At 39.8% G+C, this 13,869-nt stretch overlaps 1 protein-coding gene across 1 annotated transcript in view; it reads right to left on the reverse strand.

Moving 5' to 3' along the window:
- The window catches only part of ZFYVE26 (zinc finger, FYVE domain containing 26), a 48,311-nt gene that overhangs the window by 2,758 nt on the left and 31,684 nt on the right, over nucleotides 1-13,869 (reverse strand). Inside the window, 12 exon segments of the mRNA XM_008937533.1 lie at nucleotides 413-472; nucleotides 702-843; nucleotides 1,532-1,734; nucleotides 2,051-2,248; nucleotides 4,272-4,487; nucleotides 5,689-5,898; nucleotides 7,323-7,470; nucleotides 7,957-8,177; nucleotides 8,269-8,390; nucleotides 10,535-10,563; nucleotides 11,882-12,051; nucleotides 12,956-13,113. Of these exon segments, the coding sequence (XP_008935781.1) occupies nucleotides 413-472; nucleotides 702-843; nucleotides 1,532-1,734; nucleotides 2,051-2,248; nucleotides 4,272-4,487; nucleotides 5,689-5,898; nucleotides 7,323-7,470; nucleotides 7,957-8,177; nucleotides 8,269-8,390; nucleotides 10,535-10,563; nucleotides 11,882-12,051; nucleotides 12,956-13,113 (1,877 nt within the window).

A 13,869-nucleotide genomic window follows, 5' to 3' on the forward strand; every position in this document is an offset into this window, starting at 1 on the left:
TCTTCTGACAAGAGATCTTTCCTAGGTCCCCACCCACTTCTTCCTCTCTTGGCAAGTTTCTACTATATTCCTCCAGCCACCTCACCAGCAGCCACCCTCTGTGTACCCAGAGAAACAGCAGGCAACTGATCAATGTACACCTCCCATATGAAGGAAGAGAAAATAAAAGCTGCAGACTGATCGTGCCATGAGTAAAGCTACAGAAGAAATTTCCTTGCCAAGCTTCCTTCAAATACACGGACATTTAAAACTTGAACTAGTGACTTTTATCAAAAAAAGGCTTTCCTTTTGGTGGATTAAAAGACATGTTGGAAAAAAAAAAAAAAAAAAAAAAAGTCTTTTGCTTAAACAATCCCTGCTTGCAGGAGTTACTTTTGTAATAATTGTGCTTATTACACCAGTTTTTCCATACCTGAAGGACTCTAAATGCAATCCCAAACCCCTCCTCAATGTTTTTGCCTTCCAAAATGACCTGAAAGGAGAGGCAGACAAGTGTGGGGATGCACATTCCTTTTTCATTACATACAGTTAAATAACAATGCATTTCCAGATTTTGACCAGAGGCCAGTTTGCACAGGCACAGAGCTAATCTGCCCACAAAACACACAAGAGGCTACTACAACCAACAAATGGTTCAACCTGTGTATCAAGATTGTACTGGAGATGAAAAGTAAAGCTGTGTTTGAAAGAGCTGTAAGTACCTTGCAAGCAACATCCATTTTCATGTTATTGTTTCCAAAGAGCGTGGGCAAGGAGGAACCTGTCATTTGAGAGGTTCCTGAGCTCTCACATCGATGCAGGAACTTTGTGACTTCCATCTGCAGATCAACTGTATTGATGTGCCTAGACAGAGAAAAAAAATTTGACTATTTCCCAAAGTAAAGTCAAAGCCCCAAAATAAAGAAAGAAACCCCAAATCCAAATAAATAGTAAAGATCCCAAATAAATATCTGTGCCCTCTTTTCTACCTCATCACACACACTCCCCTCCACCTTTAAGTATAAGTCTAGCCAAAAGAAAAAAGAAAAAACAAGATATAAAAGACCAAAGACCAAGTAGAAGAGGGATCTGGCTAAATTTACACCTCAGCTTTTGAACAGGGGGATTCAGTTATGTCTGCCACCTATAACTTGTACATAGTTGAATGTTGTGAGTCAGCCCCAGTAGGTAGCTAAGCACCACAAAGCTGCTTGTTTTGTGGAGCGAAAAGCAAGAGTGAAAGTAAGAAACTTTGTGGATTGATGTATAGCTAGCTCTTCCTGTACTGTTTTCTTTTAAATTAAAGGAAGGTAGACAATATATAGACAGATATTTTTGGCAGAATCCATTCTCATCTGCTGGTTTGGGTTGCTGAGGGAAAGATAATGGGAATCTTATACTTGCAATTACATAAAAGTCAGATTTGGGTCAGGCAGACCTAGCACGGGTTAGCTAAAGCCAACTTAAAGACAACAACTGATGAAAAAAAAAAAAATATTATAAAATCCAGAAATTCCCCTTTTGTATAACTTAGCTTCTTGTTTAGGGATACCTGGAGACATCTGTAGCAGACATTTTCTTCCGAAAAGTGAATGCCATTTTTTTCCTTCCTGAACTTCTGGAGACCTCCTGCAGATAGACTTTGAGATGGTCCTTGATCTTTAGGAGCCATGTCTGTTTGCCTCCCAGTTCAGTGTAAGACTTTGCTCCATGAGTGAAAAATCTAATGCAGGTCATGGCAGCACGAACATGATCCTAGAAGAAATACACTGAACACTAAAATTGACCAAAGTACATCACCTTCACTAATCACAGTTTGTACTGAAGTGCTCACACAAAGGAGGCAATGCCCTGTCTTTAAAACAGCAGTTAAGCTAATGCAATGCACCCAGATCCCTGACAAATGTGCAGCAAGTCAGCCTTTGTCTAATGCCTTTCTATCCATTCTTTAGGATTAGAAATTAGCAAAAATATACTTTTCTATCATGCGGATTTACACCAAAGTAAATACTCAAAAGTCTGACAGCGTTCAACGTTTCACTGAATGAGATGGCACTGACCACCATCTTACCTTCATGAATTGTTGCACCTCATAGAGAATATGGTAGTAGTTCTTTCTCTGCAAGTATTTGCAGGCTGCAATCAGGTAGACTCCCCAGCTCTCCAATCCTGGATCAATGGTTTCCAGCAAGTTTTCCAGCATGTGCAGTTTTCCACTTTCATAACTTGGAATGAAGATCCCTTCAATGAACACTTCCGATGGGGATTCCTACACAAAAATCAGAAAGGTAGTCTGAAGCAAAGCCACTGTGGTCTTTTGATTTTCCTTCTATAAGATAAAGGAATTAAGTGACAGAGATAATAAAATTAATAAATATTTTGGGTTAGAAGGGATCTCTAGAAGCCATTTGGTTCAAATTCTCATTCAGAGAACGGCTTCCAAGTTAGGTCATGCTGTTCTGGGCCTGTCCAGTCAAGTTCTGAGTATGATCAAGTAGGGCAATTCAACAGCCTCTCTGGGGTTCAGCTCCCATGTCTACATATTCTCACTGCAAAAAATCCTTGTCCTGATAACCAGTTGGAATTTCCCTTGTTCCAAATTGTGTCCACTGCCTCTTACCCTTTTACCATGCAGATGTGAGATAAACCTGGCTCTATCTTCTCTATAATCACCCACTTGGTAGCTGAAAAGAGCACACAGATCTCCTTTTGCCTTCTCTTCTTCAAGCTGGAAAAGCCTGGCTCTATCCCTCACCTCGTGTATCATCTGCTTCAGTCCTCTAGTCACCCTTCCATTAGTCTTGCTCCACTTTGACAATGTCTGCTTTGTACTAGGGAACTCAAAAGCAGGTACAGTAGTTCCGATGAAACCTCACAGGTAGTGAGCTGAGGGGGTTATTTACTTTCCATGACTCCCTGACTATGGTCTCACAAATGCAGCCTCACATATCAATGTGACCATGGAACACAGCATGTGTGACAACAAACAAGTGTTTTAAAGACACGATATGGACTTTTTTTAATCTGAGTAAAATACAAGCTACAAAGCCTGTGTACACAAAATATTTCCAACTAACCAACTGGAAAATGTTTCAGCAGAAGCCTGGTACCTTACAGCTTTAAGGTAACAAACCTTCCTCTCTGACCATCTCCTTGTGTGAAACCTTGACATCAAATTGTATGTCTAGAGTATTTTCAAAGTCTGCTATTTAACTAGAGAAGTTATTTCCACAAATATTGTAAAAATGTCCAACTTTTCTTTAAATTTAAATTTTTTGTTTTAAGTATATAAAAGACACATTTGAAGAGCAAATTTAATATGCAGATGAGTACGTGAGCTCAGAACGAGTAATGATACAATGAGAAAGCAGAGCTGACAAGACAATTTTCTACCAGTAAAACTCATAAGCAGACTAAAGGTAATGGAATTTGATATTTCAGGTTGTACCTTCTCAGTAAGAAAAACTTGAAATAATAATTTAAAAACAAATCAGTAAATCAAACAAGCACAGAAACAAAAAAAAAAGAAAACAAACAAACCAACCCCCACACACTTACCAGCTTTCAAGTTGGTGAGATGTAATAGATTCACATCTCCTCCACATCTCCTAAGAAGCACCCTTAATGAATTAGTGAGAACCTTGCTGGAATAATTTCTAGGTTTAATTATAATTTAGCATCAACAGAACTGTTTTCTCCAGATATTCTTAAGCCTTCCTCTATTATGCAGTTTTCCTAAGGGAGACATGAAGACAACTTTTTGTCTTCCCCAGATTTCAGTCTTCTGGGACATGATACTGTATTCCCTTATACTCTTAACAGTTAGTGTTACCGTGTGGGTGCTGACTCAACAAACAATACCAAGAGACATAGCCACTGTGATAGAGAGTGAAGTGTCTAGTACTATTGGCATGTTGGAATTCAAAACCTTCCTCTCTTCTGAATTGTATGACAACAGTCACAGGGTTTCAGCTTTGCAGAAAAAACACCAAGTACTATTGATACAGGACCTCTATTAAAAAAAAAAAAAAAAGCACACACCTTTTCCTCTCTAGAAGCCACTGTTTCAACACAATGGGGAAGAGAGGTTAAACATAAGATGAAAAGATCAAAGTTGTTTTTTCATGTCACTGAATTCTTGTCAGCCACTGGATAGTTAGTGCAACATATAGGATTGCAGAAAAACACCCAGAATGCTGCATGATGCTCATTACCATCTTAGACTAGCCTTGAAGTCCTCTTAGCTATTTTTTTAAATTTCCATTTAGGTGACTGGAAATTACATTACTCACCTTATTTAACAAGTGAAGCAGTGCTTCTCTCATACAGTCATGCCTCATGTAAAAGCTTATTATTGCCAGATTAGTGCCATAACTATGTAAATAGAACAAGCACTCTTGATAGTAGCTGTTGTGCTGAATCTTCCCCTCACACATCATCTCCAGAGACAGACTTCTCGTTCTCAGTGTTGCTTCAAGTTCCCTCAGTGTGGCAAAGTAATCATCATCCTGCCGTTAAAACAGAGAACCAGGGATAGGTGATAAGAGGAGAATGTTCTTTTCAGTCAGATCTTGTCATTCAGCCCCAAGACATTTCTGTTATTGTTGTTTTTGAAATAGATAGACTCATAAATGGTTTGGGTTGGAAGGGTCATTAAAGGCCATCTAGTTGTAACCCCCCTGCCATAAGCAGGGCCACCTCCCCCACTAGATCAGGTTGCTCAAAACCCAATCCAACATGGCCTTGGAAGAGATATCACTTTAGAGGGGTGAGAATCTAGTCATGCTTTTTATAAACATTATATTGGAACCCTGCTATCAACAGAGGTGCTGAATGTTGCTGTAGCTAGCATGGCTGGTTCCAGGGACAGAGAGGAAGCTTATTTAAACATAACTCCACTGTCAACAGCTTAATCAGAAACACTTAATCAGAACTTTCAGAGCTAATCCCAAACCATGTATAATCCCTTTTGACAAGGAAAAAAGGGTGGGACAGCATTTGTAAATTCTCCTTTGAGTTCCTGCAAAGTTATCAGAGTTTAAGTAGAAAAATGGCATCACTACAGCATTACAACATAAGTTTAGTTTCCTCAGACAGTAATAACATATTAACCAGTACAGCTTCTTCCCCCTCGCTTTTGAGTTGGGACAGAGTTAATTTTATTCCTTATAGCTGGTGTTTTGGCTTTAATGTGAGAATGCTGGCAATACACTGATGTTTAGTTTTTGCTAAGTAGTGCTTATGCTAAATTAAGGATTTTCCAGTTTCCCATGCTCTGCCAGCAAGCAGATGCACAAGCAGCTGGGAGCGAGCATGGCCAGGACAGCTGACCTGAACTAGCCAAAAGGATATTCCATACCACTGAACAACATGCTCAGTATATAAACTGAGGGGTAGCAGGGAGCGAGTGAGCAGCTGCACAGTGCTCAGTTGATGCCTGGAGTTAAACTACCACACCCCTCCACTAATTACTATAAATTGCCACCTCAAATTAAAATAAAATCCTATGATCCAGTTCTTAGCCACCAACTCACTGTGATGAAACAGCTAACAAATTTCTCAGCAACATTGCTTGCAATAGGCAATCATGGCAAAGGAAAAAGCCCCAATACCTGATACTGTAACATGCATTGCTATAAGATGTGTATTAAACACTGTTAGCTGGCTTTGCTGAAGCTGTTCAGAGCAGACAGGACAGAAGACTCTTACCGCAATGACTATGGGCTTCACTGTGGACTCCAGGTACTGTACCACATCCTGGACCAACCTTGAGCCATGGTTCAGCTGGTTTAGATCCATAGGTGGCTTTAAACATCGGTTAAACTTCTCTCTTGCTGAACTTAAATTCCCAGCTTTAAGGCAAGCCATGCCCCAAGCATGCCATGCTCCACCTGGATCCAGCCCAGATTTTGTAGAAACCTAAATTCAAAATAATTTGTTAACATTGCAACCAAGTCCCAGTATAGAAAACAGGAAAACTGGCTTATCACTGGCTTATTATTTGAGTGCCCCAGTATAAGAAAGGCACTGAGGTGCTGGAGCAGGTCCAGAGAAGGGCAATGAAGCTGGTGAAGTGTCTGGGGATCATGGCTTATGAGGAGCGGCTGAGGGAACTGGGGTTGTTTAGTCTGGAGAAGAGGAAGGATTTATTTCCTGAGAGAGTGGTGAAGCATTGGGACAGGCTGCCCAGGGAGGTGGTGAAATCAACATCCCTGAAGGTGTTAAAAAAAAAATGTGTAGATGTGGTACTTCAGGACATGGTTTAGTGCTCATGGTAGTGCTGGGTTGACAGATGGACTTGATGACCTTAGAGGTCTTTTCCAACCTTAATGATTCTATGATCATGTAGCCCGTGATTGTAATCTTTCACTTCCTAAAGAACATTCCCCATTAAAACCAAAACAATAAAATGAAAGTATCATGCAGATTATTTCTATATTACTGGCACAAGATGCCAACTACCAAAACACCCATGATCACCAAATGCGGAAGTATTTTTTATGGCACAAATTTAAGCCACTATTTATCTAGGAGATTTCATTTCAGCAGTTTTAAAACTCAGGACATTTTCACTTCTGCTTTTTTAAAGCAGATGATTTTTACAAAGCAGAATTCATCAGTTTTGTGGTTTAAAAACAAAAACCAGAAGATGCTTCATGAACCACCATGAAACTTTTTATTTCACATAACTGCTGATCAAATTTATTCCTGATTTTCTTTAGTAGACCAGCTGCCCTTAAACATAAATCTATTTTATTCAAAGAAATCATCTACTCCTGCTGTTTATTACCCCTTAAAAACTCTAATCCTGTTCTTAAATGGCAATGCCATGAAACAGAGGTTCACTAAAATCTTGGGAGCAGGATGAAGACAGGAGATGACACACCACACAAGCTCTGATAGTCAGATTTGCCACCATTGTTGACTTTCAAGTAAATGCTTGAGAAAGGTGCCTTACTAACGTCTGCTGTGGGATTACAGACAAATGAAATCAAACATACAAGCTTCAGATAAAGCCCTGTGAAAACGCATGTCTCAGACCTTCTACTGGAAGCAAGATTACTCCATTTAATGACTTTCTTGCAGTTAGCCCATTCCAATGTTAACTGTTCCAGGAAAGAAGACCCTGTGCTTCCCTTAAGCAGCCTGCTCCACAGCAGGACTTCCTCAGATTTTTTTTTCTAGTGTTCAGAAAATTAGTTCTCCCTTGTTTAAAAACCCCAGTTTTTAGCTGTTTAGATACTGTACATTTCACACATCACATCCATCTGAACTCAGGAAGGAGAAAACCAAAAGCCACTGCAGAAGCATTAATAACACTGACATCCCTCCCCTGTCATTACCTCTATAGCTAGTTGATAGTACTCTGCTTCCAGAAGCTGATTTCTTAATCTTGTTACTGCTGCAGGGAGAAGAATCTGATCCAAAGATGGTATTGGATGGTAGGCAGCAGCAACCAAAATATTCAACACATCCACTTTGCTGATATAGCTAGAAGAAAACAAATTCAGGCTATTTTTTTTTTCTCCTTTTTTCCATGTCCAGAGGAACATTGTCAGATGCTGATAGCAAACACTAGATATGTTACTACATCAAAATAGTACATGTGAAATTTCTTACAACCTGCCATCTCAAGCTCTGTAAGACAAAACTTGAGGAAAGTGTAAAATACTCGTTCTCAGGAAGTGAAGATTAAATATACTGAAAGCAGATACAAAGTATCAGAAGTAAAATATTTACCTCAGTCTTTGCAAATTATTTCTCCCTACTCTGAGAATTCTAGCAGTAATTATTATGTAGTCCTGTTACTTGAATTTCTACAATTTGAACTATTATTCTAACATTATCAACTTCTCTTCTTGTTTAAAATGTCCACAGAATAATCACAAAAACATTCTCCCACCCTCCACTTCCCCAAAAAAGTGTAATGGTCTCGACAATACCTCAATACGTGCTAGTGAACATCTGATAAATCACCTGTCACAGAGAGCTAGATCCTGGCTCCTTCCAGCTTTTACAAACATCATTTTGGCACTGAAGAGCAATTGTTTCATGATGTCCATAAGGAGACCAGCATCCACCTCAGGATTAGTGAGCCCCTGGGACAACTTGCAGCAGTGCTCTATCAGCTGGTGGCCACACACTATGCTGTCACTGTGCAGGCTAAGGATGGCAATACACAAGGAAGAGCTGGGAGCCTGACAATTTGAGGAAAGACAGACAAATGTGGGTATTGAGGTAGTTCTCCAGGGAAATGCTGGTATTTGACTCTCTTTCTCCAGACCTCACCTGCTCATAATAAAATTCACTGCGTACAATTTCATTCTCCTCTTCATTCAGTGAAAAAATCCATTCAAGCTCAGCTGCCTTGGGCATTCTCACCACTGTGGAATATTCACTATCAGAGGTTTCTGCAGTCAAGAAAAAACCCGCTGGGTAGAATCATTGCACAAGAAGCAACAAACCTGACTAAGGACACATAATGCAGAGTATTCCTATAGTCTTGTGAAACAGTCATCTGTAATCCTCACATTGTGCCACTTCCTGACAATATCACATGTCCAGTACACAGATTACAGAAACATTTCCATTCCTCAGCAGGCTGCCAAATTGTACCTAAATTTACTTTCACTGCTACCAACACCCTGTCATCAAAAACTGTCTCCAGGAATGTATCTTCAGATTGTCATCCAACTGGACATCAGACACAGCAATCTCCCCTCTTCAGCCTTTCCTCAGGCAAGTTATTAAAAATTTCTGAGCAGGGGGGGAAATGGAAATATGAGACCAGTGGCTTACAGCTAAAAAGGTAAACTGAAGAACCAGTTGTAAAAGAAAGGGTAAATTATTGACTGAACTTCTACCTTTTTAGAACTCACGTTCTTTGAACATACAGCCCAGCAGCTTGAAGGCAAAAGATTGTGAGAAGATAAGCTAACTCCTTATGTTAAGTTTTCATATAAAATAGTACTGCAGAAAATTGGAGGGTTTAATCAAATGATTGAAGAAATTTCATTTCTGTAAAAAGTCTTTCTTTCCTCCACATTAAGAAAATTTCTGTTGAAATTAGTAACCCAGAATAACCACAAATCACATATCATCTGTCATCTGAGTGCAGCTGAGAATTCACAAGTCCTTTGATGCTCAAGCCTGTGATTGTGGTTCCTGGCAGAAAAACCAATGCCAATCTCACAAGGCTAAGAAAGAGAGTAATGCTAATTTGTTACTCCTTCCCCTGATCAACAACTTCTTCTCCATGGAAAAACTTGAAGTTAAAAACAAACAAACAAACAGTCTCAAAATTCACTGTTCTAGATTTGACAGAAGAACTACTAGAGTGTCAAGTAACTCTAAAACTGCTGGGGGGAAAGAAAAATGCTATTCTAAATTGAACTGGAAACTGGAATAATTACAGTAAAGCAGTCTTGAAAATGTTTGATAAACCTTCTTCACAGTCTCATCACATAAGTTGGAAAAGCAGGATAAAACGCTTTCCCTTTTAAAGCTGAGGATTCCCACACTGTTCTTATTTATGCCTACTAACTGAATCACGTGGATCTAGTGATGTGTAGGAATGCTGAAGGCAAAAGATCTAACCAAAAGCAGCAGCTCAGAAACTGTATTTCAGCTGTATCAGTGTTGTAACAAAGGTAGCCATAAAGCAAGCTTGCATCAATAGCAAAAAAAAAAAACCAAAACCACAAGCTCAAATAGCCCATTATACTTAAAAAGGGACACATAAGGAAAAATATTCTCAGTTGTTTTGTAGTACAAATGCAAATTTTGCATCATGTGTCACACTACAGCTAGAAGCACTTCTAATAACTGTTTTGGTCTGCAGAATTTCACATCAGTGTAGGAGAAGTTTGCAGAATCTCTTCAAAGAGCAGAATAGGCAACAAACAGTAAATACATTCTGAGGAAAAATGGCAGAAAAAAAGAAAGTCAACTAAATTTTGTTATTATTCCTGAAGTATTATGTTATTAGATGGGAAAATTGAGGCACAGAAGAGAAATTGCTGCTAGCCCATATTCACACAGCCAGCAGAGGAGATGGAACTCAGGACACAGCCAGACCCATGAGAGAGGCCTCATACTGTGTTACTTCCAGCTAGCATAGGGTATTACACCACACCACAGCACACTGCAGTGGCATTCAGAGCTGTATTATCATGGTTTGTAAAAAGAGAATCACTCAGCACAGCTGAGTAGTGATCTGTAGTGGGCTAATTAATTCCTGCTTGTACCACAGCCTCTCACTGACTGTCTCCAGTATCCAAAGTGCATTCTCCAACTGTTGTTTTCCAGTTCCTTCATTTAATCCCTATCTAGTATGTTCAATACTGGCTCAGAAATCTCTGTTAAATCGCCATTCACAGAAGTTCAGAATACTCAATCTCAGCCTGCACATGCAAAAACCATCAGTGATTTTGTAACTGAAGTTTTGATCACCCTTCAGTGGCAGCTAGAAGTTATCAGCTTCCTACATCTAACTCTGCTGCTAATCAGGCACTTAAAAAAAACCCCTGAAGTTTAACATTATGCCATTCCTTACCTTCCACTTGGTCCTGATCTTCTTTTTTGCTGTAATAAAACAACAGAAAGAAACATCATGCCTACTCCAGCACAGTGGGGAAAACACAGTTTTGGAAGAGAGATCAGTATGGATAGCCTTTTACATGCTCCTGTAAAAATCTATTGTCTCCCCCTCCGTGCACGCTCAGATCCATTGTCCTGCCCCTACCCCTTACTGTCTGGAAATCAAAGATCCTGCCTCTGCATCATTCTACTTCACCTATACGAAGTAGTTTGTACAACCCTCTGCAGGAGTAGTATTGTTACACACATCATAAAAAAGCAGACACTGAAAACAATAATGGCCCAGTATCAGTATGTCAGAGCTAGAAGGAAGTTTTTGGCATCAAGTCTCTGTCCTTAAGATTTAGTTGGGTTTGACATACAATTAGGGCCAGTATAAAAAGCCCCAGACACTTAAGCAATTAAAACATGACATGTGGCATTTAAACTCACTGCTGAGCTGTACTGACCCAATCTGGCAGTGTAAGCATCCATTCTGCTGCAAAACATTTTAGCTAGAGGTGATTCTTGTTTTTTTCAGAAGTTCCTGTTCAGATCTGCACAGTAGTCCAGACTGCTATCTGCAGGCTCGCTAGGAAAAGAGGAACTGCAGCTGAAAGTGCAGCTGTACAGAACGAGTCCTGCTCTCTGTGACCCTGTCAAGCCTGCTGATAATTCCATAGCTGATACTGCTGTCAGCAGGCTTGACGGGGTCACAGAGAGTAGGACTCACTCTCTTCAGCTGCACTTTTCACCAACTAGCCTAACAAACACACAAAAATTTTGGTCCAATCCTCAGCTTAAAGCATCATGAAAATATGTCACCACAGCTGTTCCTTTTATTAAGGGCAGTTTCAAAGCCTATCTAATCATTAACTTGTTTTTGAACCCCTAAGAGTTCAAGGAGTCATGAACAAGAGATTATGGAGTAACATTAAAACACTGATATGTTCAGCAGAGCTAGTCAAGATGCAATGTTAATCATGGAGAAAAGTAAATTGCAAGAAACTTTGTCACACTGTAGTAGTTTGTGCTGAATATGTTTTGTACCAACACATTCAATTCTTCTGTTTAATGATCAACTGATGCTTAAAGAATTGAAGATTTCATTGCCTGGTTCTCTAGTTTTCTTTCTAATCTGAAAATTAAACTGAGGCATAAACTGAAGCTACACCCATCTAACCTGAAAATTCCAACAGCTAGATGCCAAAAAAGCCAAGGTTACTATATTATTCAGATAAACCCAAATGCTTATTTCTCTCATTCCATTCATGCACTCTGCTGTGTACAGGAAATTGAGGAGAACTAGACTGGAAGGGCTTACGTGCTTGTGCCTTGTACCAAGGCAGGCAGATGTTCTCTGTTGTGGTAGCTGTAGCACTGATCGCACACACGGGACAGAGTTTCTCTGCAGGCTCCCACTGCCATTTTCTTGGTGGAGCAAGAGCTGCACACCAGCCTGCCGCAGCGCCGGCAGTGGTGGCGCCTGTTAAACTGAGCAAAAGAGGTCAGGGATGAAGACAAAGAATTTACTCAAGTCCCCTCTCCTATGTCTGCATCCACTCATGAGTAGAGGTGTTCCAGTTGAAGAGAGGAAACGCCATGCATGATGTGGCTTTTCAGAACTACACAATGATTGTCACTGTTACAATTCCTTTCCAGGGAAGGTGTGGCAAAGAAAAAAACAAAACACCACAAAAGCCAGAGGCAGGTATTTAAAGCTTGTTCACTGCAGTCTTAGGCTTTCAACTACTTTAATTGTCCCAGTTTCGATCACAGCACTAATTAGATTATCTCTTGGTAAAGTTAGAAGATATAGGCTGTCTTTCAGACACCAGCTTAGTAATTTTCACATTCAAAAGCAACAAACGCTTTGAGAAAACAGTACTGTTCCTAAGCAATAAAAGAAGGGACTTCCAGCACACCTGCAGAACTCAGTCTTCTCCCTTAGAGCCCCAATGCAGTTGCTCAAGTACTCTATGAAACAACAGGTTTTAGAAAAGCATAAGCAACAGTAAATATTACATTTCCTATGCCAGTAATCTGAACTATATTATGCTCACATTATTTCTTGCCAGCACATCCAAGTAGACAGCCTTTTGAAACATTAATACTGCTACTTTTATACATTTTTGAAATCTCATAGCTGTCTCTTCCTCTGATGACCCGATTTCTTCTATCACTTCACAGGACCCTGCAAGGAGCTAACTGTTGTCAGCCTCCTCAACTACTGTACAAAGAAATCAATGGTTACACACCAAAGAATTGGCAACCTTGTCAGGCCTACACTGATGCAGACAAACTTACAAAAGTGGTCTCTTAGGAAACAGACTAGGAGCAAGTGTTCATGTTAAGGTGACAGTTCCAGGAATGTCTGTTCTTCATTTTTGCTCCTTACCATAGTGAAGCGTTCAGTTTTGCAAACCATGCATATTGTTTCAGTGTCATCGGGTATCCATTGCTGCTTCGCTGGTGGTTTCTCAGGAGGCACAAATTCTTGAGGAAACAAATTCTGCTGCAAACTTCTCTCTCTGGGACTTGCCGATATGGTGGTACCTTAAAAAGAGCCAGGCCAAGAAAAACATGGAATGGGATTTAAGCTGTTTAATGGAGTCTTGAATATCAGAAAACACTACAGTTACTTAGTCTATACGATCTTTCTGGCTCAAGAAATGACTACAATTATCTTTCCATCAGGCATGGCAGAATAACATTGTGTAAAGAATATATCTGCTCTAAGCTGCAACTTTAAGATTGTAAACTTACAGTGAGTACTTCAATATTGATAAACAGGAGCACATACTTTATTAACAGACCTTTACCATAACAATTACAGAAGGATAAGACAACTTGTCAGCATCTGTTCTTTTATCACAAGCAGAAAAAACCTACCCTGGTATATAGATATCAAAAAAAGTGATATAGCACAAAATAGAACCTTAAGGATATCCAGTACCGACACTTGTGAAGACTGAAACATCCCTTTGTTATCCCAGGAGAGGTGTGGTATGGCTATCAACAGCATATCCCTCCCTGTTCTGGTCCCCTTGACAATCTGGTGTTGGGAAACCAGTTCAAATAGGCAGAAGTTTAAGTCTTTGGCCTTTGAGATCTTGGCCCTTGCCAATGAAATACTCATTGAATCAAGTTTACAGTATTAGAAAGGGTTTTAGTTTATATGATGTAAGACATTTACACTACAGACTAATTAAAAAGCTCAGCATGTCACTGCAGCCCTGCAAGCCACCTTCTGTATACACGAATACTAAACTAAAACAGAAAAAAAGTCTCCATTTCAATAAAGGTAACACA

The sequence above is a fragment of the Merops nubicus genome, unplaced genomic scaffold, assembly GCF_000691845.1.
Source record: "Merops nubicus isolate BGI_N331 unplaced genomic scaffold, ASM69184v1 scaffold20073, whole genome shotgun sequence".
Classification (NCBI taxonomy): domain Eukaryota; kingdom Metazoa; phylum Chordata; class Aves; order Coraciiformes; family Meropidae; genus Merops; species Merops nubicus.